Source organism: Corapipo altera, unplaced genomic scaffold (assembly GCF_003945725.1).
Source record: "Corapipo altera isolate COAL_440 unplaced genomic scaffold, ASM394572v1 1, whole genome shotgun sequence".
Classification (NCBI taxonomy): domain Eukaryota; kingdom Metazoa; phylum Chordata; class Aves; order Passeriformes; family Pipridae; genus Corapipo; species Corapipo altera.
In genome coordinates, this window is record NW_020884873.1 from 34,210,490 (window position 1) to 34,238,487 (window position 27,998).

At 37.7% G+C, this 27,998-nt stretch overlaps 1 protein-coding gene across 3 annotated transcripts; it reads right to left on the minus strand.

Annotated features, from left to right (window-relative positions):
• Positions 1-32: 32 nt before the first annotated feature.
• TBK1 (TANK binding kinase 1) lies at positions 33-27,976 on the minus strand. 3 transcript variants are annotated; one of them, XM_027655940.1, is made up of 21 exons: positions 27,892-27,976; positions 23,768-23,888; positions 22,121-22,261; positions 21,188-21,317; positions 20,431-20,612; positions 19,474-19,634; positions 16,482-16,592; positions 14,543-14,722; positions 12,908-13,104; positions 11,616-11,674; positions 10,799-10,890; positions 10,268-10,369; positions 7,635-7,713; positions 6,634-6,755; positions 6,432-6,508; positions 6,047-6,086; positions 3,651-3,752; positions 3,465-3,561; positions 2,327-2,433; positions 1,951-2,022; positions 33-1,177 (listed from the first exon to the last, which is right to left on the minus strand). In XM_027655940.1, exons 2-21 carry the CDS (start codon positions 23,852-23,854, stop codon positions 1,126-1,128), a joined length of 2,190 nt encoding a protein of 729 aa, XP_027511741.1. In that variant the 5' UTR covers positions 23,855-23,888; positions 27,892-27,976; the 3' UTR covers positions 33-1,125. The 3 variants fall into 3 exon arrangements, with proteins under 3 accessions (XP_027511741.1, XP_027511751.1, XP_027511761.1); XM_027655950.1 differs by having other exon boundaries at positions 27,865-27,951; XM_027655960.1 differs by lacking the exon at positions 27,892-27,976 and adding an exon at positions 24,742-24,888.
• Positions 27,977-27,998: the final 22 nt, after the last annotated feature.

Here is a 27,998-nt window from a genome sequence, read left to right on the forward strand (position 1 = left end):
CCAGAACTGGACCCAGTACTTGAGGTGGCCTCACCAGCGCTGAGTACAGGGGAAGAATCACTTCCCTGGATGTGTTGGCCACACTGTTCCTGATACTGAAAGTACTTACTACTCATGCTGGAAAATAAATATAGAGTCTTACTAAATTTTCCATCTGAGTTTGATATCTCAGTCATAACTCAGCAGTGGGGGTGATCCCTTTTCAAGATCTAGACCAGTAATTTATTTTTCCAATATTCAGTTACTACTGAAGCATGATGCTATCCAGTCTACTGACTACCCACAAATTCTCCTCCTATAAATTTTTAACCTTTTTTTAAAAATTATACCTGCAAACAAGATCTTGAAAAAGCTATTTTAAGAACCCGCTTCTCTTGTGGTGAGCAATAAGATTACAGGGAAATTCTTAAAGTGCTGTACTCCAAAAAAGGAATTTTGACATTCAGTCTGACATGCTGGAGTGCAAAACTTCCATATAGAGAGCAGTCAAATGATTACAGACAACATGGCACCAAATATGGAGAGAGCTTAAAAAAATATTTTGAGTTTTCTTTCTCAAGTACAAGTGAACTAACAGTTTGGATGTGACGGAAAGAGAAATGCATTTCCGCTCTGTCCTATGCGCTTTTAGTCCCTATTCTCACACTCATTTAAAAACATCTCATTTAAAACATTTGTCATGTTCTGTGATGATCAAAATCATTCAGCTAGACTCCTAAATAATAGTGGTTGTTAAAGGAAATCTAAAACACCTTTTATACAAGGGTGTTCTGGAGTTCTCCAAGTCCTCTTGCAGCGAAGACCAAACTGCATTCTGAAAAAAAAGGCAATATTCAAAGCAGACAAATGTCAATTTCATCAACAACACCTTTTCCTTTAGGATTTCCTCAGAAATCCTCCAAGGGGCTCAATTCCCTGCCAGAAGTAATTCTATCCTAAAAGTGACCAAGAAAAGATATATATTTCTTTTATATTTACATCTTATACATATTTACATTTTTTTTAATATTACAGTTGTCGAAGGAAAAAACCCTAGATACAGATTTATTATCTGCCTTTAAATGTCCCAACAGTACTTTTTTCCCTTTGAAAAAATTTACAAGTCCTCTTCCGGTCCTTTGAAAGCTAGATACAGTCCACATTCCGCAGGCCACCATCCGTAGTCAAAGCACCAAATCTAAACCAAAAAAATAGTATTTTTTTAGGTGGTTGACTAGATTATAGAATCAACCTTTAATTCATTAGTGGGGTATCCTTTCCCTTGCCACATGCCAACAGAGGCATTTGTACCTAACTTTTGTACGTGCAAAGAGAGAAGAGAGGATGCTTTGGTCCAAGTATGGGACTGGGGGTGGGGAACAAAATATAACTAATTCAGCTTAAAGCTAAACTCTGCTCTACCAGCAACTTACCATGGAGCTTTCAGGAGATGGTTATTTTTATATATTTTATCATCATCACAGAAAAAAAGCAAAGTCAATCTGTATGTGATAACAACAACACCCTCTCAGGATTATAAGAAATGTTTGCCTCTTCGCTTTATTTAAGCAATCTGAAAACTGCAAAATCATTCATTCAGATTGGTATAATTCCACAGTTGTTAAAAATAATGTCTAAAAGCCAGGGGTTAAAAGACATCACTGGATTGCTGCAACAGTACTGTGTTTAAATTCAGGATTGATCTGTCTGTGCAACAGATATTTTTATTAGTTAAACCTAAGTAACATGAAACAAAAATGCCACAAAAATGGCTATGTCAGAATGATTTCACAGCAATGTTCCAAGGTTTTGAATAATTTTTTTTTTGTTACACCTCATTTCAATAGTTCAAAATATATTCACAGTTAAAGACATTATAGAATTGTCCCTCAGTTTAAATTCTGAATCTACAAAATGTACCAAATTAAGCCTGTTTTAGTATCAGCCCCAAAAGGGAAAACAATTGCTTGCCTTTCCAAAATGTGATTGTTCTCAGCCAGTTCTTTAACAACACCTTCCATCTCCTCCTTTAGTTTCTTCATACTGTAGTAACCAGAACAAAAGAGAGGTTACAGTTTTTATATGGAGAGTTACCTGCTCTGATCACTCATCACCACGCAGCTTTCAGCAACTTGCCATTACATACAAAACAAGGACAGATAACAGTTGGTTATTTACCAAAAGATAAATTAGTGCTGTCCCTTACTCACTTGCAAATCTGTACCACCACTTCAGCACTATAAAATTCTTGATCTTAATACAGCAATCACTAAGTCAACTATTTTTTTTCTATTTCTCTGCATAGAAGGTATACAATACTACATCAATGCCATTAAGAAATTCTTACCCAAGGGTCATTTCCACTAATGTGTTTGAGCTTGGATAGACTGTATTTATTGTATGTTTCATCCCACTGGAAGCTGCAAACATTTTCTGTGGCAGAGCATCTTGTAACTGTAACAGATAAATAGGAAATTTAAGTTACAATATAAGTTGTCATGTATATCTTGATGCTCACCTTAAAATCCTTCTTTAAATTCTCCATTGCTATGATACCTGATAAAATCATTAGAGTACTAAGGTGGCTGATATTCTCCAAGCTGAGATGATCACGGCAAGTTTTGTATTGACACAACTTATAGTTCCCTGATTTGTTCCATCTTTTTGTCTAAAACTATCACAATAAACTCTCAAAAGAAAGTATTATATATTTGTTATGTTTGTAAATATCCTAAGGCAACAGGATCATAACAGTGACTTTGGTGGTGCTACTAAAATACAAATAAGAAGTCAAATGCTGCTCTTCACCATTCCTTAACTGATTTTAAACTTATCAAGTGCTTTTCTTTATTTATCTTTCCTCTCTAAAAAATAATTTTACCACATGAAAATACTCTAATTCTCTCAATTCTGAGGTAATTCTGTTAAGCTTGCATCCTTCAGAGTCAATGTCCAAATTTTAACAAAACAGTTTCTTTCATGTCACCAGCAGCATTAGTTTAACCTACATCCTTTAGCATATATCCCCTAAATCTTAATTATGGAAGTACTGTTTTTATGCTCTGTAAGAGTATTAAGATAATCCTCTAGGTCCTCAGATAATGTTATGGTAACAGTTGCACAGAACATTTCTCAATGAAACCACATCCATTTGCACAGATTTTTTTGGGGGGGAAATGCCAGCATTACCAAAAAAAACCCCAACACAAATCACAAAAAACCACAAACCCTGCCAAACTCCAGCCCCAAATCCAATCCAACCCCCCCAAACTCCAAAACTGTCATGATTCAAAAAATAACACCACTCTCTAGTCCACTCTGACATCAGCAATGAAGTTACTAGAGACCACACACTGCATCCATGAAGTTGTATTCTAATACAACTGCATTAATATAAGACTCACTATAAACAAAACTACTGACATTAAAATATGTGGAAGTCTTTTATCTATGCAAATACTTCACATAACTTTGAAGCATTCTACCTCATTTATATAGTCCTGGTATTTGGACACCTCTTCTTCAATACCAAAACACTGGTTGGTGAGAGCCAGTAACTGTTTCCTTGTGTGAAGCATTTTCCTACAAGAAAAAAAGTTTGCTTTAAAGAGCTGCCTATATAACAGTGCTACAGTGAATATTACCAAGTATTAAAGAAATCAATAGCTTGCCTTGTCCAGTCCTCAGCTTTGTCCAAAAACGTATCATACTTGCTGACACATTCATCTTTGAAAAGAGCTATGGCTTTTGTAGCATGCAAATACAGCTTCTGCCTGCAACACAGAAACAACCAAAACAGTGTTGTACTATGTTCAGAACCCATTCTTCTAACCTATTTTCTGAAATTTGGAAAAGAGGTTTGTGAACTAAAAATCTGTTCAGCCACCTTTATTCATCCTGTGGCAATGTGTAAGAACTCAACATCCTATAGGAACTGACAGTTTATGTCTCAAAAACATTCCCTAGCAGGGAGAAAAATAAAATTATTTGAAGCATTTAGTTGCAATTATTTGTTAAGAACAAATAGTCAGATGTCTTCTTTGAGTTAGTATTTACCCAAGCTGGTATATTTAAGGAAAAGGGATTCTAAATAGAAAGGACAGAAATCCTCATTATTTCTTATTTGCCTACTGCAGACACTTGGAACTTCCAGTATATATGAATAATCCTTTGCACTAAGTAACATATATGCAAGAAAAAGAACAGGAGTTTTGTTTCAGTCTAAATTTATGACAAGAGAAAAACACAAGCAGAAAAGGACAGGAAAGCAAAACAAAACCCAGCTCTGGTTAGTGCAGCAGACAGTAATCCCAGTGTAACTGCCTTGCCATGCTGTGCACTGAACCAGTAAGTGAAACTAAGGGATACTGGGACACTACAGTCTAACACCTGCTTCTAGTATTTCATTAAGTCTTGCATGATAGCTACTGGTTAATTAAATTCTCGCTAGAGTGTAGCTGGACTGTTATCAAGAATGCATACCTATCATTCAACTAGAAAAAAAATTCGAATTGAGTGCTGCTCTCTTGTCTGCTTAGAGGTAAATATTACAAAGGCCAGCTCCTGCTGCTAATAGGGCACAGTCCTTAACAAAAACTACTGCCATTTCTCTCTGAGGTGAATCAAGTAAAATAAAAGGTACTTAGGATCTCAAATAAACCTGAACAATCTCAAGGAGACAATTGTGGTAGAAAATATACCAGTATTCAAACCCATGAAAATGAAGCCTATTTATTTGAAGTTATTCACAATGCAAAGACATGGTTTGAGTAGTAGAAAAATCTCTCTTCTACTTCCAGTTATCCAATTTAGCTTTCACTATGGGAAAATCAAGGGGCATGCTTGTGAGAAAACAGTGCCCTCTGCATAGCAGCTTTCTATCTGTAGTCATCAGTGAAGCCACACTCATGGTAGCAAGAGTAAGACATTTTAGAGAATTACAGAAGTGGTATCTAAATTCATATAGTACTCAGAAAAGTCTAGGGAACCACTCAACTGACCAGCCTCTACAAGAATAATTATACATAAGCATCTAGCACAATTTGAGATGGAATCATAGAATGGCTTAAGTTGGAAGAGACCATAAAGATCACCGATGTCCCTGTCATGGAACACTGCCAGGGATGGGGCAGCCACAACTTCTCTGGGCAACCTGTTCCAGTGCCTCACCACCCTCACAGTAAAGAATTTCTTCAATATATCTAACCTAAATTTCCCCTCTTTCCGTACGAAGCCATTATTCCTTGTCCTATCACTACAGTTTCTGATGAAGACTCCCTTTCTGTCTTCCTTGTAGGCCTCCCTTCAGCTACTGGAAGGCTGCCAGGAGGGTCTCCATGCAACCCTCTCTTCTCCAAAAAGGATACCCTGCCCTGCTTCTGACCATCTGTCCAGAAAGGTGTAGGTTACCCATTTGACTTGTGTCCTACCTGCCTGTCTCAAATACCTTAGGACAACTTAAATGGCATAGGGAAACTGTATGAGGAACCAAACCGATCCTGAGACCAAGTGTAGCAGTGTAGAGTCAGTGGAGCTTAATGGGAGTCTAGACACTCAGGTTACACAAAGACACTTAATGTGGCCACTTCTCATAAGTGACAATTTTAAACAGGCATGGAAAACTGCATTAAAATTTATTTTGCAAGCTATTTTTCCTGGAACATTAAATCATGCTAGAATTTCATTCAACTAGTACTGTATTTTTTATCTGTAGAAAATTATCTCCACTTTAGGTACAAAGTCATTTCAGTCTTACTGAGGGCTGTTTCCTCCCTGAAAAAAAAACAGGAAGAAAAGTGTACTTCCTATATAACAGTTATGCCCAGATAATGAACAGGTATTTCACATTTAGAAGGCCTATCAGTGAAGAAATGCCACAGCTAGAAAGCACCTCATATCATTTCCTGGCACCCCTATGTATTTAGGATAGTTAAAAGAAATCTTTTAGAAAGCAATCCTAAAGAGGTTATAATTTACAATAGAAATCAGCGGAAGAGGTTACTGGCAAGAGCACTTGAAGGACCTGAAAGCAATCATGGTATTTCCCAAAGTTAACTTCAAAACTTACTTGTCAAACTTGTGTATTTGTTCTTCATTATAGGGAAGCCCTAGGATCAGAGCAGACGACAGACATTACCAGTTCAATTCTGTTAGCTGTATTTACGCAAAAGTCAACTAAGTTTACACATTTCCTATACAGTTTCCTTCTCCGGATAGGTAAAAGTGGTCACTTACTTTTTTCCCTCCTCTCCAGTCTTGCAATTGAAATTTATGATATTAATAGAGGTGTTTCATTCATATGGGCTTTAAGATGGTATCACACAAAGAAAGGCCAACAGACATATTCACTGTGACTAACTCTCCATACCTACCACAAATATCCTAGTCAAACAAAGACTGATCTGTCCTTTACATTACATTTTTTGTTAGAGTGAATCAAATAAGTTACTTACTTCGTTCTGCTTTGTCTTTTTTGAACTGATAATAAATGTCTGTGATGGAAGACAGCAGCGCCTGCAGCCTTTCTGGACTAGAGTGACAAAAGGAAGAAAATGAGACTTAACACATAAACTCAAGTACCTATTAATGAGTTTTATGAACCTCAACTCAATGTAGAATTTGACACATATTAGAACAATAAAGACAGTTACTCACTTTCTGTCTTTTGGATGCATGCCTTCCTGATTTGCCCAGCCATCAGCCAGTAAACCACCAGGAGAGAGTTTGGTTTTGATATCTTGAAGACTAGTTTCTATTGTGCCCTGAGAGCTGGAGAGCTACGTAAGAGCAAGAAAATTCAATCTTACCACTAGGTAAAGTGAAAAATTACTCAAGGATTACTTGAGTCTGAACACGTTAATACTATAGACCCATTTATTTCAATGATCTCCATTAAAGAAATATGTCCAATTATCTGCCTAGGCTTTTCTAAAAGCAAATAAAGCACGGTATTATTAAAGAAAGAATCTTATTTGATGGTGGCATTTCTGTTAATTTACTTAAATTTTATTATCTTTCAACAGTAAGTTTCAACCTTTCATATATCCCTGATTTACTTCTACACTTGTTCTTTTGGTTCGTTAAGAATTCATATACAGACTATCCACATAATTCATACCTTCCTTTCTCTGCAGTTCATACAACATGCAAAATAAAAATGCACTCATCACCTTTTGCTTTTACAACGAAGAACTTTATACCTGCTCCCAGGACACCAGTGTGTAAAATTATTTTCAATTTTTCCTTACTTGTCTGGAAACATCATGCGCATTTCAAATCAGATCACTCTGATGTGTGTTTGTGTATGTAACATTTTAGAAAGCCAACAAAGGAGTTAAAAATTTCTTAAGGAAAGAGAAAATAACAGCAAAGTAAAATATATTTCCAGATTATAATTCTTTACTTGAGTATTTTAGAAAACGAGACTGTATTTTCAGGAACTTATTTTCACTACACTGAGGTAATATAAAAGGTTTTACCCTGTTTTCAGAAAGATATTCACATTAGTATGGACATTTTAACAACAACTGGGCAGTCTAGAAATTACACTGAAAATTCAGAGTTGTTTTTCACAGAAACCTGTGTTATCATGTATTTGGCTTTTTCTTTAGAAACATCATTTTCAGAATGACACAGAATCTTCGTAAGATACTTACACGCAACAGCTTTGTGTGTATCTCTGAAATTTCATCCACTTCTGATGCTTCCAAGTTGATCTGCATCAAATTCTCATATCTGACCACCAAAAAAAGCACAGTTAGAGAAAACAGATAAGCAGTGAACACACTCAAATATTTTTTTAATCCAGGTTGTAACAACAACCGCCTTTTCTTGTCTATAAAATACAGTCTCTGTCAAACAACAACCATGAAACACTGACAATGTTATGTGACCCTTAATAATAGAAATATTTCAGTTTTAAAAAAAATGTTCCTTGAATTTTTTTCCTATGTTGGAACTGTTAAAAAGAAATTTGCAACTTCCATTCCTGAATTCTTTAGTTTAGTCTCATTACTTGTACTTCACAGGCAGTGGAGGACTATTTCCTTTAATCAAATAACTTTTAAAATGTTACCAAACTAAAGTTACTTAAAGTAGTCAATGACACATAAACTAACACTTCATTGCATCAAAATGCTTTTCTAAGGAAACTTACTGGAAAGGTTGTGCTACTGAAAGTTTAAAGGATGGGATAGTAAGACCATCTGTTCATACTGATGCTTTCCATATGACCATAGCTTAAGTGCCAACTTATTCAGGACAATATTTTTCCTGTTGAGACTCAGGTACCTTTTATTTTTAAAAATACAGTAACAACCAGTTCAATTGCTTTCAAAAATACATACTTTGCTCAAGTTCAATACTTCATTTACCTTTTAAAATAAAAACTTTGCAATGTCATGCTTCAAAGCATAGCCTTGAAAAGGAAGGACAAACAAGAGGATATGTCCTTTGCTAGCCCCATAAAAGTCTTCTGAAGTCAAAAACCTGAAAATCCTGCCCTTTCCTGAGGCCAAAAGATGAATGCAAACACATAGCAAATTCCTGTTCAACATAAGAACTACTCCCGTTCATAAATGAACAATTTTTTTCACATTGCTGCTCTGAGATACTGCTGAATGCACTAGAGTTACAAATGAGAACCTACACTGTTTCTTCTGAGCTCTAAGGGGTTTTCTTCTGGCAGAATGAAGGAAAAAACTACATGAGCCAAACACAGAGTTCAACAAAAACCAGCCCTGCCAACTAGTGGAGACTGGCTTGAAGAGGCATTTGGATTAACACCTTAATGATTTGTAACTAGGCTACACAGATACACTGCTACCTTGCTAGCTACCAACTTCACTAGTTTCACTGTTGTGTTTTTGGGTTTTTTTCTGAAGGAAATATAAACTGACACAGCTGGGTTTTAAGGTATGTTTGGCACACACAGAGCAAATCTGTCAAATCCTTGGGTATCCATAATTACTACATACAAGGTGTTCAATTTGCACATGCATTAGCAGCTCCAACAGGCTTAAGTCTATTCTTAAGTCTACTCTGAAAACCCACTGGCTATAGATGTGTGCACTAATCATCCTATGACCGAGACAGCATTTGGGGAAGACTGCCACTAGGTTGCATAGAGGAGAATCCTAAGAAGGGATGGTGTTTGAAGTTCATATCAGACTGCATAAAACACCTCAAAGACAGAGCTACTGCTAGTTTGTGGAAAGACTGAACAAAACACTGTGAGGATTCTTTAAAACTGGAAAAGAATGTGACTGTAAATTGGACACTGAGTGGAATTTGAAGACTAAACAAAAGTGAGAGGAGAGAAAAAATGATACTTGGAGAGAGAACTGAACAGTGCAATCCTATCTCCTTCAACTAGGACCTGACTGAGAGAGGTAGGGTAGAACAGTCTGACCAACGGAAAACATTTGCTTCCTCAACATGAAAGACAAGAGAAATAAGTGTCTTCTCTGATCTTTTGAAACCTGGAGGTCTCTTATGCTAAAAGACAATTCTTTAGTTGCCTAATTATAAATTGTGTCAGTTTTACAGGAAGAGCTCTAAAAATCTTTCTGCTATAGAGACATAAATGGGTCCATATGAGCAACAGTAAGATTCTGTGATAAAGACCCCTCCATTTGAATTAACCAAAATAGGTAGAAATAATGGTCAAGCACTTAAAATAATGACAGACGTAGAATTTCCTGTGCAGTTTATTTCTGGCGTGCCTACATGCATGCACTGTGATCTAGCGATATCCTAATGCAGCTTTGTCTTCTGGGGGTGTTTACCTTTTTTTTTTTAAATTGGGTGAGGGGTGGGTTTGGTTTCATTTGGAGTTGCTCTATGTTATATATCAACATTAAAACTTCTTCCATGCAGAACATGCTATGGTCTTAAAGCTGTGAAAGGGGCAGTTCTTAATATCATACACAACCGAACTCTGTGACAAAAGCACTAATGAAAGGAAAGCTACTCGATTCTTTGTCCAGGCTTTACTATAGCCTCTAGAGTCAACAACAGCAAATGAGCTGAGTCAGAGAAGAAAAAAGAACACACACAATTACTACTCAATAGTAATTACTTGTTCTCACTAGATTAAGCAGCAAAATTAATACTCTGAGTAAAAGTATGTGACTAAATTTCCTTAAGTCACTGCCATCAGAAAATCTATGTTGATTCAAATTTAATTTTTATACGCAAAAACCCTGCGAATAACCATAACTTGAAATACTATTGTCACTAAAAATGATAATGCAAAAATCAATGAATTTGGTGTAGTGCTTCTACTCACATTTTCTCAGCTTTCTCAACGTTTCTGCTGCAGAAATCCAGCCTGATGACAACCTCTGTCTTTTTATGAACCATTTCGTTGTAATCATCCTTGATTACTTCACTAAAAAAGTGAAGCATTAGTCCATAACAAAAGCATTCAACTGCCATCCTACTAGCAATCAGTAATAGAACAATATACCTGCAGTAATAACTGCCACTAGGAATTGCTTTCAGTTAGAAATGCATTACATAATCCTCATATAAAGATACCTTGTGCAAGTTGTTCAGTTGTCCCTGCATGCTACCAGAGGTTAAACTTAAATTATCCACAGAAGAAAGAGAATTTGCAAAGACCTTAACTTTATTGTCAGAAAAAAAATATTTTTGTTTCCCTAATAACTGCAAGAAGGAAAAAATTCAGAAAGCCTATTCTTATTCAAGGAGTAAGGAAAACCTCCCAAGATAGAGAGATCACAGAATTATGTTTTGATAATAAAGGCATACCTCAATTAAAAAAAAAAGGCACAATGAAATGCAATCAATTGCTTACATTAGCCATCGTATTCCTTTTCGCATCAGCTCCTGGTAAAGTAGCAAAGAACTGGCAACTCTACAGGCATAACATACAATACCTGTCACGGACTGAAGGAAAAAACAAGCAACATAAGAACTAATCTGGCATTCTCTTTACTATTGTTTCAAGTCACTACATCACAACGAAGCAAAACAGATTAATAAAAGAAAGAGCAACATAAGGATGGTGCTTTAAAATGCATAATTTGGCCTAAACTTTATAGTCAGGAGACAACTCATTATGGAGGCAGAGCTAAACATGGTACTGAGTTTTTCCAGTTCAGCAGTTTTACAAAAATGACCAAAAGAATGAAACATGCTCTACTTGTCTCCCACAGATTCTGAAAATTTCTAAGACGCAACAGAAATTCCACTCTTTTGCAGAGTCCTAGAGACTCCTCTTTATTGAGAGAAAATGACAGTTATTTTTTTTAACATTAAATTTTGCATCATCACAGCTGATGTTATGAATCTTCTAGCTACTTCAGGACTTCACAGTGTCAGGTTCCTTTTCCCCTAACACTGAATTATGCAATAACAGAGCACTTGAAATTTAGAAGACTGGACTTTGGGTTTGTTGGGTTTTTTTTAAATATACAACCATACTTTGTATGCAAAGTAAGGCTTTAATACACTTTTAGATCCTTTGTTAACAAATATATTTCTGTCAATCAGAAATCCTCATTAGCATATTAAAATAGTTTTATTAACATTATTCATCTGAAAATTGAGTAGCTTTCATCTCAGTATCATTATCTGAGTCAGGTATATAAACTCAAATCAAAATTACTCACTTTAGCCATACTGGCATCCCCATCCAAATCATAACGTTGATGTACTTTTGGAAGTAAAACTGAAATATAAAACACATATCTGTAATTTTTTGTTTTCCGTAAGACTTTAAAAGTTCAGATTTTTTTTTTCCTCCCCACCCTGTACACTGTTTTTATGTGTATCTACATGGATTTTAATCTAATCTGTTACTGCAATGCCTTTTAATGTCGTGTGGTTCTCATGGACACCTTCAAAATCAGCCTTTGTCTTAAATGCTTTTAATAACTTGGTATCTTCAGCAAACTGACCTTCACTTCCTTTTACAGACTCACTTTTGAACTTGCTGCACAGCACAAATCTCATGCAGGTCTCCACTAGCAATCTCTCTCTGTTGAGAAAGCCAACTGTTTAGTTCTGTTCTTCAGCCTTTTGTTTGCCTGCATGAGAGACCATTCTCTTTTTATCTCATGGCTGCTCAGTTTCACTGAGACTCTTCAGGGCAGGACTTCACCAAAGAGCTTTTTTAAACTTCTGGTAGCGTCTGTTAGCTGAATCTCCTTTGTTCTCATGCTCAGAGCCCTCAGAAGGCTCTGACACAATATAAAGGCCCTGTTGATCCTTCCACAAACAGCTCACCTACCCACACTCTTCAGCACTTCTGTGTGAGTGCCAGCTGCCCTGAGCAGTCAGTATTTAGGACACACTGACAAAAGTAACACTGATCTCTCAGCTGAAGCCATGTCCTCCACCTCATCACATACAAAAAAGGGCTCTGGCATAGGCTCCTCTATAAGCCTCTCAATGCTAAATGGAAATTCAAAACCTTGATTTCTTTTTTTTCCTGTTATAGCATTACCTTATCTTCTGAGCAAATGTAAATTATTAAAACCTTCTCTTGGAACTGAAAGGCTAACCATAGCCATGACAAATATAAACAAAACCTGATTTTCCACTTAGTGAGTAATGGAACAAAAGAACCATCTTTGAATTACCTTCTATAATGTTCCTTTCTACTTGTTAAAAGTGCTATGCTTCAAAAAAAATCTCAGAACTTAATATGCATGACTACATCTCAACACACAAATGCTCAGGTTCAAAGCTCTTGGAACATTACAAGCACCTACTGTTTCTGTTCAAATGTTCTGGATACTTAAAAGTTTTGAAAAACATTGGACCACTTTCTTAGAACTTCAGGTATCAACAAAGAAAAATTTCCAATGCTATTTCTAAGACATAACAGACATAAAATGATTAAATTAAATAACCCAAACGATTACAAAAGATAAAGAAAGGGGAAACTGCTTTCATATACCTTCTTCATAGATTAATCCAACAATGTTGACAGGTTCCCTGCTCACTACAAAGATAGGATTCTCCTCAGTTGTTCTGGGGAAGTGCTGTGCCAATCTGCCAGGCTCTAGTATTAAACGCCGACCTTCATATATCAGTTCTTGATTCTGAGATGGAATTTTTGTCTGTTTGTAGACCAATTCATGAAATATAGCAGCTCTATAATACAAACAACATATTCAGTAGTAGTTAGACTTACTATAGTTCAAGAACTCAGATTCTGAGTTTAAATAAAAATTGCTTTTACTTCTGATTAATTAAGAACTGGTTTTACACATAAAGCATTTGATTTGTAACTAGAAAAAAAGCAGCACGCTGCCTAAGGCTCCAGGTTGCTCTGTTACAAAAATAAATGCTATTTCCTGCAAAATATCAAACTTCCTTTCTACCTCTGATTTTCCAAAGCACGTCTGTGTAAACAAACTTGCTCTGGTTTGAAGGTCAGTAAAAACAGGCAACAGCAGATGAGGGGAAGGAAGCATACTTAGGTTTTCTCAGGCATACCCTTTTCTTCAAAGGAGACGGATGGTCCCTCCAAAAGAAAAGTCTTTACATGTTAAAAAAATTTTAAAAATTAAATTCATCCTGTAAGCTAGCAGACAACCAGATTATTTCCTAAAACAGCAGTGATAAGGAAGACCAAAGACACTCTGGAATTCTATTTCCAGCAATCAGTGGATACAAGGCATAAGAATTTATAACACTATACCCCACCCCCCCAAAAAAAAACAACACAAAACCCCACCACAGGAAGGACCAGTTTGCCTCCTGTGCAGCAGTATAACGCTACCACTTCTTAATACTACAGCTAGGTCATATATAATCGTAAAAGTAAATAATAATAATAAAATAAATTTTAAAAAATAAAGTAAAAGGAGCAGCTTGAGCTACAAGCAAGATTTCTCCGCAAAAACAGTACATGGGCTTTCTCAAAATACAAAAGACAGAACAGAAAACTTGAAAAAAACCAGAACTGTATTTATACATTTGATGAAATAACAGTATGTGTTCATGTATTAGAGAATAAGATGTGGTCTGTATTATCTGTAATAAGGCAGAGAAAAGGCATTTATATTTGTATACTTTAAACCTTTTAACATCAGCACTTAATGGCCATAAAGTGAACCCCATATAACTTAAGATCCTAAACTGTACCAATTATCACTTCAGAACCCCTGTGAGAGTTTTACATCAGATAGAGATGATGTGTGCCTTTTGTGTTCTTGAGAACAAGATAAGAAAAGCGAGATCTGAACACAGTCTGTAGAAAATTACTTTGTAGATACGTAACATATACAAATGTGGGATGAGTTGGTCTTCATTGTGAAAACAGACACATTGCTAACAGGTCAAGGATTAAGTCTGTGTTCTGTCAATAAATAAGACCAAGTTTAAGATCCATTGATTCAATTACTTTGTTTTTATTTTTGGTCAACATGTTTCTATGCACTGTGACCACACAGAATAATTGCATCCATTCACCTCCTCAGATAAACTGCCAAGGAAAGGCTACTGAACTTGTAACACCAGTGATCTGAGGTCACAGTGCTGTTAGCCTGAATAAGAGCACAGTAATGAAAACAGAGAGAACACTTACGTATTATAGTTGTGAATATAAACTTTGTGCAAGGTCATCTGCTGTAACGAAAATATGTGGATTATTATTCGGTGCAGTATGTCACTTGTCTCTGCAAAAAACTGGTCAAATCCCCAGCATTTTTCCTGGTCTGCTTCAAGAATATTCGCAAGGACAGGTGTGAGGAGAACTTGCAGACCCCTAGAGGACACCAGGCAGAGATAAGTCAACTTGGATCTACTTGGAACTTTTCACCTTGTAACCAATTGCAACACTTTATTTGACTTGTCTCATGAATGTAAATCTCTTATCCCTTGAAGGCAGTGCCTTTTTTTCCCCCCTCTGCTGAGCAACAAAATGTTCAGCAGTAACGTCCATCGTTTTTCATTACTACACAAACTCTCTCTTTCCTTTTTAGGCTCAACTATCACATGTTTTTTCTTTATATTTGGCAAATTTCACAGACACTGCAAAAATGACATGCAATTAAACAAGTCTAGATTGCAGAGCCAAGGTCACCTTCTAACACTGCTGTAGCCTTTTACCCAGCTCATCCCACATGTGCACTTACCGCAGTGTATCACTTTGAAGGAAGCTACTGCCATTTATGGTTTGCTGGCAGAGCTGCTTGTGTGAGCACACTATGCTGTTTTCAGTCAAAATCAGCTGGGTTAGCAAAGACTCATTATTTAAATTGTCAACACTAAGAATTCATCCTGACTGAGATGGGGCTAAGTAAGTACTCCACACATGCAGCTCACATGCCGCAAAGAAAAACGAACATACTATTGCCTTACAGTCAGTACTATTCTAAGAGAAAGGTCAGCTTAAATTTCTTGCATTTCTACTTCGAGTATCTGAATTCCAAGGAACTTTATGCATCCTACTCTGGTGTTACCACAAACAACTTCCCCCAAGTTCTAACATTATGTACATATCAAACCTGAATCCAGTGGTAACACTGGTAACATTTTGAGGCAAGTTCCAGTGGCTTGCAGGCACACTGACGACCCCTTTAGAGGCCAGCAGATGCTGTGTTCAAACTCACTTTAGTACTAAACTTATAACAGTAAATACTGTTTAAATCCTACTAAAAAATATTACTGTCAATAGATGTTTAATGAAAAAATCTGCTTTATTATTTCAAGCAGTTCAATTATATGGAATAAACAGAGGAAACAACTGAGTAGTATCATGAAAAATACATACAAATTGCAAGTTCTGTACACTGTAAACTAATGAATTGATAAAAACCAGACTGACTCTTACACCTCTTACAGAACTACATATTTGGCTTTCAGAAAAGGTTGTTTCTAGAGTCGGTTCACAGACGAATTTATTTTCCTCCTTACCATGAAAGAGTAGTAACTTTAAAATACTGAAGAAGTCTCAGGAAGATAAAGAGGTTAAAGGGTTATGGGAGGTGTTTTCAAGGTCATACTGAGATTAGATGTTCCATGGCTCTTCCTACTGAATATTATGAACATAATATTATGAAGCAAAAGTATGATGATAAAATTTAAAGATACTAAATGTTAAAATGTGCTGATGTGACTTTTTCCTAGCAAAAGGAAGTCTCTGAACTGTCTTTTATTATCATTTCCTTCCTACTGCCTAATCTTTGTCATGTCTTAAGCCACATTCTTGCAAGAAGGGAGAGCCATCAAAGTTATTGGTTCTTCATATTCATTCCTGAAGGTGGAGAAAATACAGTAATAATCTTTCTTCTACTCATACCACTTCAAATTCTCAGGTGCCAATTTGTAAATTAGCAATCACAAAACTATTTGAACAGATGGGAAGAAAAGACACTTGATAACCTAATATAAGACTGTACTGATGTAGAGTTTGAAGAAAAAAGGTGCATCAGATCCCTGTTCCAAAGACACGATCCGGAGAAAATAATTCAGCAAACGCAATCAATTAGCACTGAAACATTCTGTGAACAGTTCAAACTTACTTTGAGAGACTACAAGAAATAGGCATCTCCCAACTCCACTCAATTGGTCCATTTTCTGCTTTCTGTATTCCAGAAATAGCCCCTGAAGGTTTTCCAGTGATTATTTTATACCTGCAAAACATTACAAAAATAATAGAGACTTCAACTACTACCTCTTATACATATATAGGTTTAGTAACTTATCCTCAAAGGGCCAGCAATTATATAAATCTAAACAACAGGTTGGTCTAAATTTTGTAGATGATGCAGTAATTGAAGTTTTGCTTACAAGCTGACAGAACAGTGCTAAAAGAGCATAGAGTGAAAAGTTATGCTGGAGAAACAAATCTGTCTGCCTCAGCCTTGGGGATGAATCTGGGAGATATTTCCAGCATACTGAAGAAAATCAAAGTTTTTCACAAGTGTTAATTAATCAAAGTCAATTTAGTTCAACTTAGACATTAACATAACTAAATTCTAGCATGTTCCACAGCAAGAGATGAAGTTTAGCCATAAAGAAGAAACATCTAGAAACCTGGATACAATTCAGTATTGTCTAATTTTGTACTGCACAGGCCAGTATTTCTCAAACTTCTCATTAAACGAATCAGGAGCAACAGGCTTTTTGCAACAGAAAATTTCAGCTGTGCTTTGTCTTTTTGGAGGACAAGGTACATACAAAAGATATGTTCCTTGCTTATCTCTCAAGCAGCAGCAATGACAAGGATGCCTGCAGGAAAATCACAAGATGGGAAATTTCTTCAACTAAGAAAACTGGAGTCAGCTTTACAAGGAATACTGTAACAGAGATGTTATTGGTGTGTTAGAGCTCCCAAGTACCACCTTGTTTTATTTTTCAAATGCAACACACAGAACAACAAAACAGAACTAGACTAAGATGAAATAGGAATCAATACAGTCATCATGCCATAGACATAGCTTCTCTTTCCCACTCAGGAGCTATCCCTGTTATCTTCAGCCACAGTCCACAACTGTACTAAAATGTTAGTCTCATGGGTAAAGCATGCATTTCAAGACTGCCTGGGAAGACAGTCATTTAAAGGACAACAAAAATTTGCAGCACTGAAAGCCAATTTCAGAATACCATAATTTTGCCTGAATATCCAAGTTATATACACCACACTGTATTTCTTTCCCTTTGAGGAAATGTGTCTAACTGCCTAAAGAAAAGTGGGGGCAGACCAAGAATCCCCACTAAGAAACTTGTCTTCAGATTAACTTTTCAAAATGCCCCTTGAATTGTTCTGCTCTCTTTGGCTATGTTTACTCTAGTTAATTGTGGCACCTGAGCGTATTGCTGTGCACTAAACTCAGTTGCCTCTACTATTAAACTCTCCTGTGCTATTAGACTGTCACCTTGTGTGCCTTTCCTCCCAATTTGGGGGAGTGGGAGGGGTTCAGTGGGCCATGGGGATCCCAGACGGGCGGGAGGGCAGACAGGGCAGTCCTGCTTGGAGGGTCGGGGGTGGGCAGTGCGAGAGAAATCCTGTAGTAAAATATGTCCATGGGCAGGATGGGCTCATTAGCCTTCTGGCAGTCATCCTAGGAGAAGGACAACTCTAATTCCAAACCCGGGCAGATGGAGCTCACTTAGCCTTGTAAGGCCATCCATCTAAGAGAAGGACACTCTAATCAAACCTATGTCCTGAGGACCTCGCTGCCACTGTCCAAGCTCACTCGGCCCTGGCAGATGAACCCTAGGATTAAAGGGTGGGTCCAGTCCTGCACATGCTGCATCTCACCTAAAAATCCATTGCACAGGCCTGAAGGTTATACCCACATTTGTAAAGCCCTGTAGCGACAGGCGAGGGATGAAACAGCAGGTGAAAGGTGCACTGGAAGCCGCAGACCCAACCCTGCATGCAGGCGGTTCAGGACATTGGTCACCTGAGACTGACCCCGGAGATGACAGTCTCCTTCAGCAGCATCCTAAATGACCAAGCAGCCTTTTTCAAGGAGAGAGCTGCTTAGTCCACTCGGAGAGGGGCCTAGAAAAGGTGGCCTAACCAAAGCTCATCTCCACCCTTCACCCCGTTGGTTAACCGCGGCCAACGGGCATATCTCACACTGGCCTCTTTAGCCACCAGCACACTTGTAGCAAATGTGGGTAGAGCCCCTCCCAAATCTTGGTACGCGAAGTCTAACCATGATACACCACACCGCAACAGACCAGCCTAGAGCCATGCTGAAGGAAAGATGTGTGAAAAAACATCAGTCTTTTGGGGAAGCTCTGATACTTAATTCAGGTCTTAAGTTGCCACACAGTAAAATCCTTGTTGAAGCAGAATGTTCGTACTGATTTTGGCTGAGATGGAGTTAATTTTCTTCATAGTGCATGGTACTGTGTTTTGGCTTTGTAACCAAAACAGTGTTATTAACACAGGCACGTTTTTAGTCATTGCTGAGCAGCACTTAAAAAGTGTCAAGGCCTTTTCTACTTCTTCACTGCCTCACCAGCGAGTAGGCTGGTGGCAGGCAAGAAGCTGGAAGGGGACAAAGGAGAACAGCTGAGTCCAAGGGATATTCCACACTATATTGCTCTGCAATAGAAGCTGAGGTCAGGGGTTGGAATTTGCCAGGGTAGCATTTGTTCAGGGACTGACTGGGCATCAGTTGGTTGGCTGTGAGGAACTAGGGTTTTTTTGCATTACTTGTTTTTCTTGGTTTTGTTTCCCTTTGGGTTTAAGGGGTAAGGGTTGCTGTTTGTTGTGGGATTTTTTTACTTATTAAACTGTCTTTAACTCAACCTGCTAGTTTTTGCACTTTTACTCTTCCAATTCTCTTCTCCGTTCCACTACAGAGGAGTGACCGAACAGCTGTGTGGGGCTCAGCTCCTACTGGGGCTATATCACAAATTTAAAGAACATTTTTTCTTAATTATTTTCCCTGTTTCAATTATTACTATATGTGTGTGTAGGATTTATTGCTAAAAAGTATTTCACAGATTGATTTTATTTACCAACATATAAAATTTTCCTTCTAAATTACCTACATCACTTCCTTGTTTCTACGAGGTCCCTCAAAAGGTCGGAAAGGCAAACTCCCTGTTGCAGCATGGTAAAAGGTCACCCCTATGCTCCACAGATCAACTGTTGCTCCGTACTTTTTCTGATGCTCTTTTCTCAAGACTGCTCGCTCATACATATCAGGATGCTAAAGACAAAAGAAAAAAAAAAGTTAGAACTGCTTTATGAACGATATAAAGAACAAACCCCCAGTCTATCCTTTCATTCTAAACTTTCAGCTCTTTAATCAAAAGGCAAAGTTAGCTTGTATCACAGAATTTGCTTAAGCTATTCTGACAGATTATCACTAGTGTTCTAGGCATGACAGTCACTTTCATTGAAAAGTTTGCAAAAAATATTTTAAAGTTCAGCTAAACAGTGACTACTAGTATGAAACACCACTAAAGAAGAGGAGAAAGTCAGTATTCCTCTAAATGATATTGAAACAACAGAAATCAAACTGAAAAAAGATCCACAGCAGAGGAGAATATCTGTTACAGTGCACATGTGGGAAAACATGGCAGGAAGAAAATAATGCCTAAGGTTCTTGATGCTTCTCTGCCTGCCTCTCTTTGGTTAACTAAGGTGTCAAGTGAATCTTAACTCCATCTAATGTCATCCAAGTAGTTCAACCACAAACTAAAAAATATCTACAGAGATGAAAGCAAAGATGCTCATAACTAGAATACTGTTGTTCCTCCTTTCACACAAAGCAACATTTTAAGTTGGACCTGGAAATTATTTCAAGGTTAAAGTATTCAGAGTAGCAGAAGATGGCATGACCCAAGGTGAACAACTCCAGCAAAAAGTTATAGAAACAATTTTAATACAAAGACTTAAACACTAATTCCCAACAGCCTGACCTTCACCTATTCAACTCTAATCACAAAGGGCCCCAGAGTTCAAACATTTCTTCAAGAGAAAATGAAATCATATGGGCTTACTAAATACTCTTCTGTGCCATAGAGAGAAACAAATTGTTCATCATCTTCAAGTTCTCTTGCAGCACCAAAGTCTGTAAGTTTATAAACAGACTGACCATCTTCACCTATAACACGCATTATATTGCCTGGTTTGATGTCACGGTGCACTATTCCATTCTCACGGAGATGATTCATTCCAGCCACTTCAATTAAAAAGAAAATACAGAATTCATGTACACATTTTGACACTGACTGCGCAAACACTGAATTGTAACTGATGCTAGGAAGACACACAAGTTCTCTTTGGGAAATGGGAATGAGAAGGGACACTCAATTAACAAAAAGACCATGACCAGAGATTGGTTTTTTTTTTCCCCTTCAAACATCTAAATTACAGTATTTCTTGCTCTCAGTAATATCTTTCCCATAAAGTAAAGGAGGAAAGTTTTGTATGAGGTAAACACAGGTAAACTATATTTTTTTAATTTACTCTTCTGAAATTAATTATTACTAAAAGTCAGTTCAATGTGTGAAAAATAATCTTGAAACATAGAAAGAAAAAAGAACTATATCAATGCTTTAAACAGAAATGGCTTCTTAATGCAGCTACCTATATAAACACAGACAAAAATAAAAGATGTGATTCCATATGACCATATTAATTTGTTCAATTAGTTGACAGTCATGTAAATTTATCTCTTGTTGTTTCAAGATAAACAAAACAAGTATGAGTTTGTGTCAGCCAAAAAAATTAGACTAAAGAGCAAAGTTTACATACCCACATCTCTCAAAACAATCAAGAACTCAGACTCTGGCAAACCAAAGGCATTAGATGGCTCCTCTAAAACTGTGTACAAACTCCCACAGGGACAAAATTCCATAACTAGTACTTTGTGTCTAGTCGTTGTCTGGAAAAAAATTAAAAAATATTAAGTCTCTGACTATTGTGACACCAATGTCAAAAATTACATATAACCACAAGATTTTACTTTCAAAAAAGAAAAGAAAAAGAAAGTCTGTAGCTATATCAAAAATCCCATTCTCGTGATCATCTTCAAAAGAAGTGCAGGTGGATTTTTATATTTTTTCATGTATTCCACCTTGGAGAGGGGGAAAAAACTAAGAAAGCCTCAAGTTCTAGGCACTTAGCAGGTTGACAGCAGTATTGATAGGTGGACAAATGAGAAACTACAGACTAGAAAAGCCGAGAGAACCAATTGTCCTTCTTTACTCTTTATGAATCTCAGCATCTTAGTTTCAGATCAACTACTGCAATTTATACTGTTATACAGTTTTACATGTCCTATGTCATTGTTCTAGTTGGCTGCAAAGCAAAAGTGTAAAACTGCCAGGGTTACTGAAACACCTAAAACTACCACTATGTATTAAATATTCATAGGCGTATATAGCTCACAAATCCTAATTCAAGATAAAGCTTAGGACAGTGGCTTCTTGAGATGAAGAATCATAACCTTTGCCTAAACACTGAAGGTGTTTCACCAACAGAAAGCAAGTGTATTCTTTCAACAGCAAGAACAACAAAAAAGAAAGAAAAGAAGAAAATGGTGGGGGTTGGGTTGGAGTACTTAAATCATCATGTATGTTACCATTCTTTAAAAATTTAACTATATGCTCTACAGTTAAGGATAAAACAAAGAGTTACTGTGGTTATGTCCATGCATCTCAGATCACAACTACAACAATTCGTTACCTCTTCTTCGATGGCAAATAGTTTAACAATGTTCTTATGATTTAGTTTCTTCAATACTTCAAACTCTCGCATCTGAACATCCACAGGTCGAAGGAAACTTATACTGTTAAATACTTTTACAGCATATAAATCTCCAGTTTTCTGTTCAAAACAAACAAACAACTCATCAAACAGAAGCAAAATATTGTAAATGTACACATAGACATTATCCAAGCGCTTTGAGATCTTCTGCATATGAGCATAACCACACTAGAAATATTTCAAAATATTATTTTGTTTGAAGGTGAAAATTAAGATTCTACTACAAAAATCATGTATACAGTGGTTTAGTTTAATATAGACTAGAAGCAAACTGACTAGCAGAATGGAAACTCGTTAGTTCAAAAAAATCTAAGTGCTTTTAAAAAAAGAACAGTTAGCATAAGAAAGGCTACGCATTTAAGAATTACCCATAAACTTAGCTGAACAATATTTTTTGAGTAAGAGATAAGTTATTTAGACAAATCAAAGAGAGGCAAGTACATATTACAATTGAGGATCTTGACTTGCTTAAGTTAAGAGACAATTTCCAGTAGCTGAATGTTGTTCTCTTCTTCTTTACTGTTCTGTTTATACTGATAAATTAGTATTTTGTCTCTTCAAAGAAGGCAGTTTCAAGCACTAGGTACCACTCATGCAAAATCCTGAAGCAGTTCAAACCCACATAATAAGTGTCAGAAGCAGAGTCATGAGCTTTATCAGACTTAAGTTCTCAAGTGGGACTAAGTCCCAACCTGCTCAGCCACCCACAGAATCATTCTGTCTTGAAATTCACTCACCAAGGAAAGCACATTAACCGCTAAATTATTGCTTATGTTGCTTCACACTTAAATGTGGAAGACAGAAACACTATAGCTTATAAATCACTTCGTACTGACTCCACACAATCGTTACTATCAGGAAACACACTTTCACAACCCTGCTGATCTTTGCTTTGTGAGACACACTGTGAAATTCGTAGAAATAGAATGACCTACACAAGCAAGGTCATTGTAGTCCCTCAGTAAGGCTGCAACATACACATCAGTATATCATTTACATGGCAAAAAAAATGTACTGTTTTGCACTGATTACTCAAGGCATGTCACCAAGAACACGGTGTCCTAGACATCAAATCACTGACTTACAGACAATGACTAACAATTTCATCCAATACCGTAAGAATATTTCACTTACGGTACAAAATTATAAAAATCACCATAACAGGTTTTAAAAGAACAGGGGAAAACAATAAAAAGACAATTTAACAAAGATATAAATCATAGACTCATGTCATATAAAAACTGGTAGGTCTTTTATTCCTATTTAAATTCTTGGGCAAGGATTATTTTTTCCATAAAACTGAAGAATAAAGGAATGAAGAATTAATCACAGTAGTGTTTTACAAGGACACATAATTCAATATTAAAAACAAATCCTCAGAAACAATGACAGAACTCTAATTCAATGGACGAATATTAAAAATAAAAAACTATGTATGAATAATTACACAGATACATCTGCTTTAGGCCTAAATCTTGAAATTTTTTTGTTGATTTTATGAAGCTACTCACATACAAAAAAATTTCAAAGTTTACGTGTTACTTATATTAGTAATTCCTCACATACCTTCTGTCGCCCTCGGAAAACATTTGCAGTAGCTCCCTGTCCTAGAATGTCAGACAACAGCCAGAGGTAATTTGAAGTGCTCTGCATCTCTGCTCTTTGATTAGACAGTTTTCTTTTTCACCTTAAAAACAAAGCATTCAATACACTGAATTACAATTTAGTAAAATAAATGAAAGGGATTTATTTTAACTAGAAGGCAAAATAAAAACCCAAACCCCAACCATAACTGCAAAGACATGTAGAATTAAGAACAACCAAGTAAGGAATAAGAGGTGAAACATGGAGACAAAACCAAACCCAACAATCAAAACTAATGTGATAGACACAACACCTCTGCATTTAAGGTCTGTACTCCCCCAACTTTGAAAAATCAACTGGAAGAGTGAAAGCTTTATAATCCCTTTACTCTTGTACACAGTAAAGTTTAAACGATAAAGTAACAAAAACTACAGAAAAGAGTCAAAAAAATGTGCACAAGGTCTTCTAAAGATAATCAAGACCTGTAATTGAATTCCATTATTCTGTACATATGCCAAGGAATGGGCATGGCAGATCTGTACACAGATCTTTTGAATCCTTTTGGCTCTGGAAGTTGTATTTCAGTACAACTGTAAAGGAACGGGACTAACTACTCACAAATAGCTATTTTTACATGAGCTAAATAAAAGTCACAATTGATGCAAGTATTTTCAGCTACTTGCTAGAACCACCAATTACAACTGCAAGAAATTAAGGAACATTTTTCTCATTTCTAAAATTTCACATTAGACAGTCAGATCATTTCTAGAGAGACAGCCTGGTTTCCCTACCTTTCCTGAAATGTAAACTGTCAGATACTCAGGTTTTCACAGATTCAAAAGAAGGAGAAAAAAAAAGTTTGATTAAATTAAAATGACTGAAACATAACAAAACATTAGAACTGCCAGATTTTCCCGTTTGCCAAAACAGCAGGAGCTGCAGGTGAATACCCTTACCTTTTTCATTTAATTAAAGCACTGATTTTGACATTAAATTTAGCAAATGGCTCTAAAATCAAAGACGCAGCTTCCCAAATCTAAAGAATCTCATGAGCAAAACGGCAACTGGATCAGGGGACTGTCCTACATCAGCAGTCTTTCCTCAGCTTGGCCGGGGACACTGCATGTGCCTGTCTGAATAGACAGGAAACTGCTGATACTCAAAGAAACCTTTCCCGTAACTCCTGAGGAAGAGGTATGACAATTTCCTGCGCACGCTTCTTACCAGAAGGTGGCTGGCACTTTCTGAGTGTTCCCTGGTGCATAAGGTGACAGCACCAGGAGCCTCACGGTGTGCACCGCAGCAGCGCGGAGACAGCCGCGCAACAGCCACCACAGCAACCAGCTGGAGCACCCACCTCTGCACTGCTCCTCATCCCACCCATGCTACGCTGTAGACACACACATATTCTCATGACTTTGAACACATTTCTCCACGCGTAGCAACTGCAGATTTCATACTTTCATTTAGCTATTCACCCACGGGAGATGCAAAGCTTCTTCCAAAGCAGTCCCAGGATATCCAGGCAATGACATTCTGCCCTACAGAATGCAATGACACAATGCAAAGCCCTGACATTACTCTAAAATAAATTCAGTCATGCAGCAACACCACATGTAAAATCTAGATAAAGTTCTCAATGCCTCTAGAAGGGATGAAAAGTTTCATGTCAAATCTGAACCAGAAAAACCCCACACCACCACCACACCCCAAACCCTTACAATTCCTGGTTAACTCTGACAAGACAATTTGTAATAATAGAGTAAGATAACTTCTCCCAACTGGCAATTACTGTAAATGCCAAAGAACTATTTGTGATGCAGACACAAAAAGTAAGGAAGAGGTGATGCAAAGAAATAACACATAGCCTGCTCTGTAAATAATTTGTAAAATCTTCAAATTAAAAAAAAATCCTCATTATTAAATCCCTGCTTGTAAGAAGCCAGTTTGCACTTTACCACTAAACCTGTATTTTGTCATTTACTTCAAAGCAACATGCGTTAGATTCATACCAAGACAAAGAAACATAATTAATCTTTTCTAAGCAGACAAAGTGTGGAGAATTTCTTCATCAATGTCTATTCAAATACAAAAAAATTTAGCAGCCTAATAAGAGACTGAGCTATTAAATTTCCCAAAGTGATAAAGACGAGGTAGCTTATGCACATGATCTCTTTTCCTTTACCTTCTTACTTTCTAATTAAATTTGCAGGAAGGTCAAAAAGACAAGTCTGTGACAGATGAGCCTCAATAACTTTCAGTGGATATTAAGAAAAAACCCAAACCAGCAAGGTTTTAATGGATTATCAAGGTCTGGGTTTTTTTACTCTTAAAACTACAGACAAAAATATGCCAATACTAATTCCAGGGTACATATTCAGCAGTAAAACAAAGTCAGTATTGTATTACATTTTATTTGTCAAAATAATATTTTTATAATATTAACAAAATCTACATTATTTTCAGCAGTCTTCACTTTTAAAGCATAAAGTCTCATTCAGATTTAATCTTCAAATTATCATAATTTGATTGAATAACTTTCCTAATGTTAGACCTCATTCAATTTAATAGCTTTCCATTCTCTGACAGATTCAGAACTGATCTTTGCTAAACACTTAGCATGGCAAGTTTTCTTTTCATATCTTCCTAGAGCTTCTTATTAAAAAAAAAAAAAAAAAGCTCTAACTGTATGATTGGTCCTGTCATGAGACTTAATGCTGAACTTTCTATTTCTTCACATCTCACTTATGGTCATTAACTTTGTGATTAGATGAGTCAAAAGTTCCTCACACGTATCTAAAGAAATCTCTCCTGCCACAAGTTTGATTTATTGTCCCCCGTGACTCATTAGCATTTCAAGAGCTTGGGGACTGCTTTTTGGGTGTTTTTTATTGAATATTTTTCTGCTTCTGGTCATGCTACTACTTTTTAACTTATCAGCAGAGAGGATTGTAACAGAAAACATCTGAATTGCTTATGTGGGGTTTTTTTAACTGCAATGCTTTGAAGCAGGAGTGCTGACTTCTTCTGATTAATAAAAAAAGTTTGCTGTACCTCAGGCACGCAGGATAAGCACACAAAGCAGGTATAGTTCCCCTGTTAACAGCTGCAATGTACAAATTTCACCAGCAAGGAGAGACAGATGATGAAGTTAAAGTGAAGGCTCTTTCTGTTTACAGACAAGACCTTATATGCCACCAAAGCCAAGAGACAAGGTGCTGAGGTTCCAAATAAATGTTATGTTAGCATTTACTGTCTGGTAACTATGAAGGTTTTATACTTCCCTGCATGCCGTTTCTTAAGGCCTAGAGAAAAACCTTCTCCCCCTGATTCCTACCCCTGCTTTCTTCAGCTATAACTTCCTTACAAGAGTTTCCAGTCCAACAGCTGGTATCTAAATCATGGAAATACCCTGCCCTTGGCCACACAACGTGATGCTTGAATCCGTACAAAGGAGCACATTCTTCCAAAGGCACACAAAACCAGTGGTAAGCCTGGCTCCACTGCTGCTCATCCCTGCTCTCGGAATTTCCAGTCCGTAACGGGGGAAGAGCACTCGGCCTGTCTGGGACTGCAGCTCCTGGAAAACCATGGAGGGCCACGAGCTCGCCCGATCGACCCACCAGCCCCTCTTCCAGGGCCGTGGGGTACGGCAGGCACGGTACCGGGGCTCATGCCCACGACAGGAGGTCCTTCCCGAGGTAAAACTTCAGCAACTCCTACAGCCACGAGGACACCGCCACTTCCTGAGGCACATTCACGGGGATGAAAATCACCGACACCGAGGCCACAGGCCGGCCGCGCCTCGTCCCTCCCGGGCTGCAGGGCCGGGCCAGCCGCCGCCTCGGGCAGAGCCGCTGCCGCCCGCGACCCGCCTCGGGAGCCGCCAGCCCCCGGCGAGGCCCCGCCGCCGCCCCAGGAAACCGAAACCACCGCGCTCGGCGACGGCCGCGTCCCCTCGGTAACACCGCGGCGGCGGTGAGAGTAAGCGGCCGGCTCAGCCCACCTCGGCTCGGCCCTCCGCGGACGCGGACACCGCCACGCCCTGCCGTGCCCTGCCCTGCCCTCACCCGACCCACCCTGCTCTGCCCGCCGGCCCCACGCACCAGCCGTCTCCCGCCGGCCTGCCCAGCGCCCCGGCCGCTTCCGGCTTCCTGCCGGCGCGGGGAGGCGGAGCGGCTGAGGCACCGCCCGGGCGGCAGAGCCACCGGCG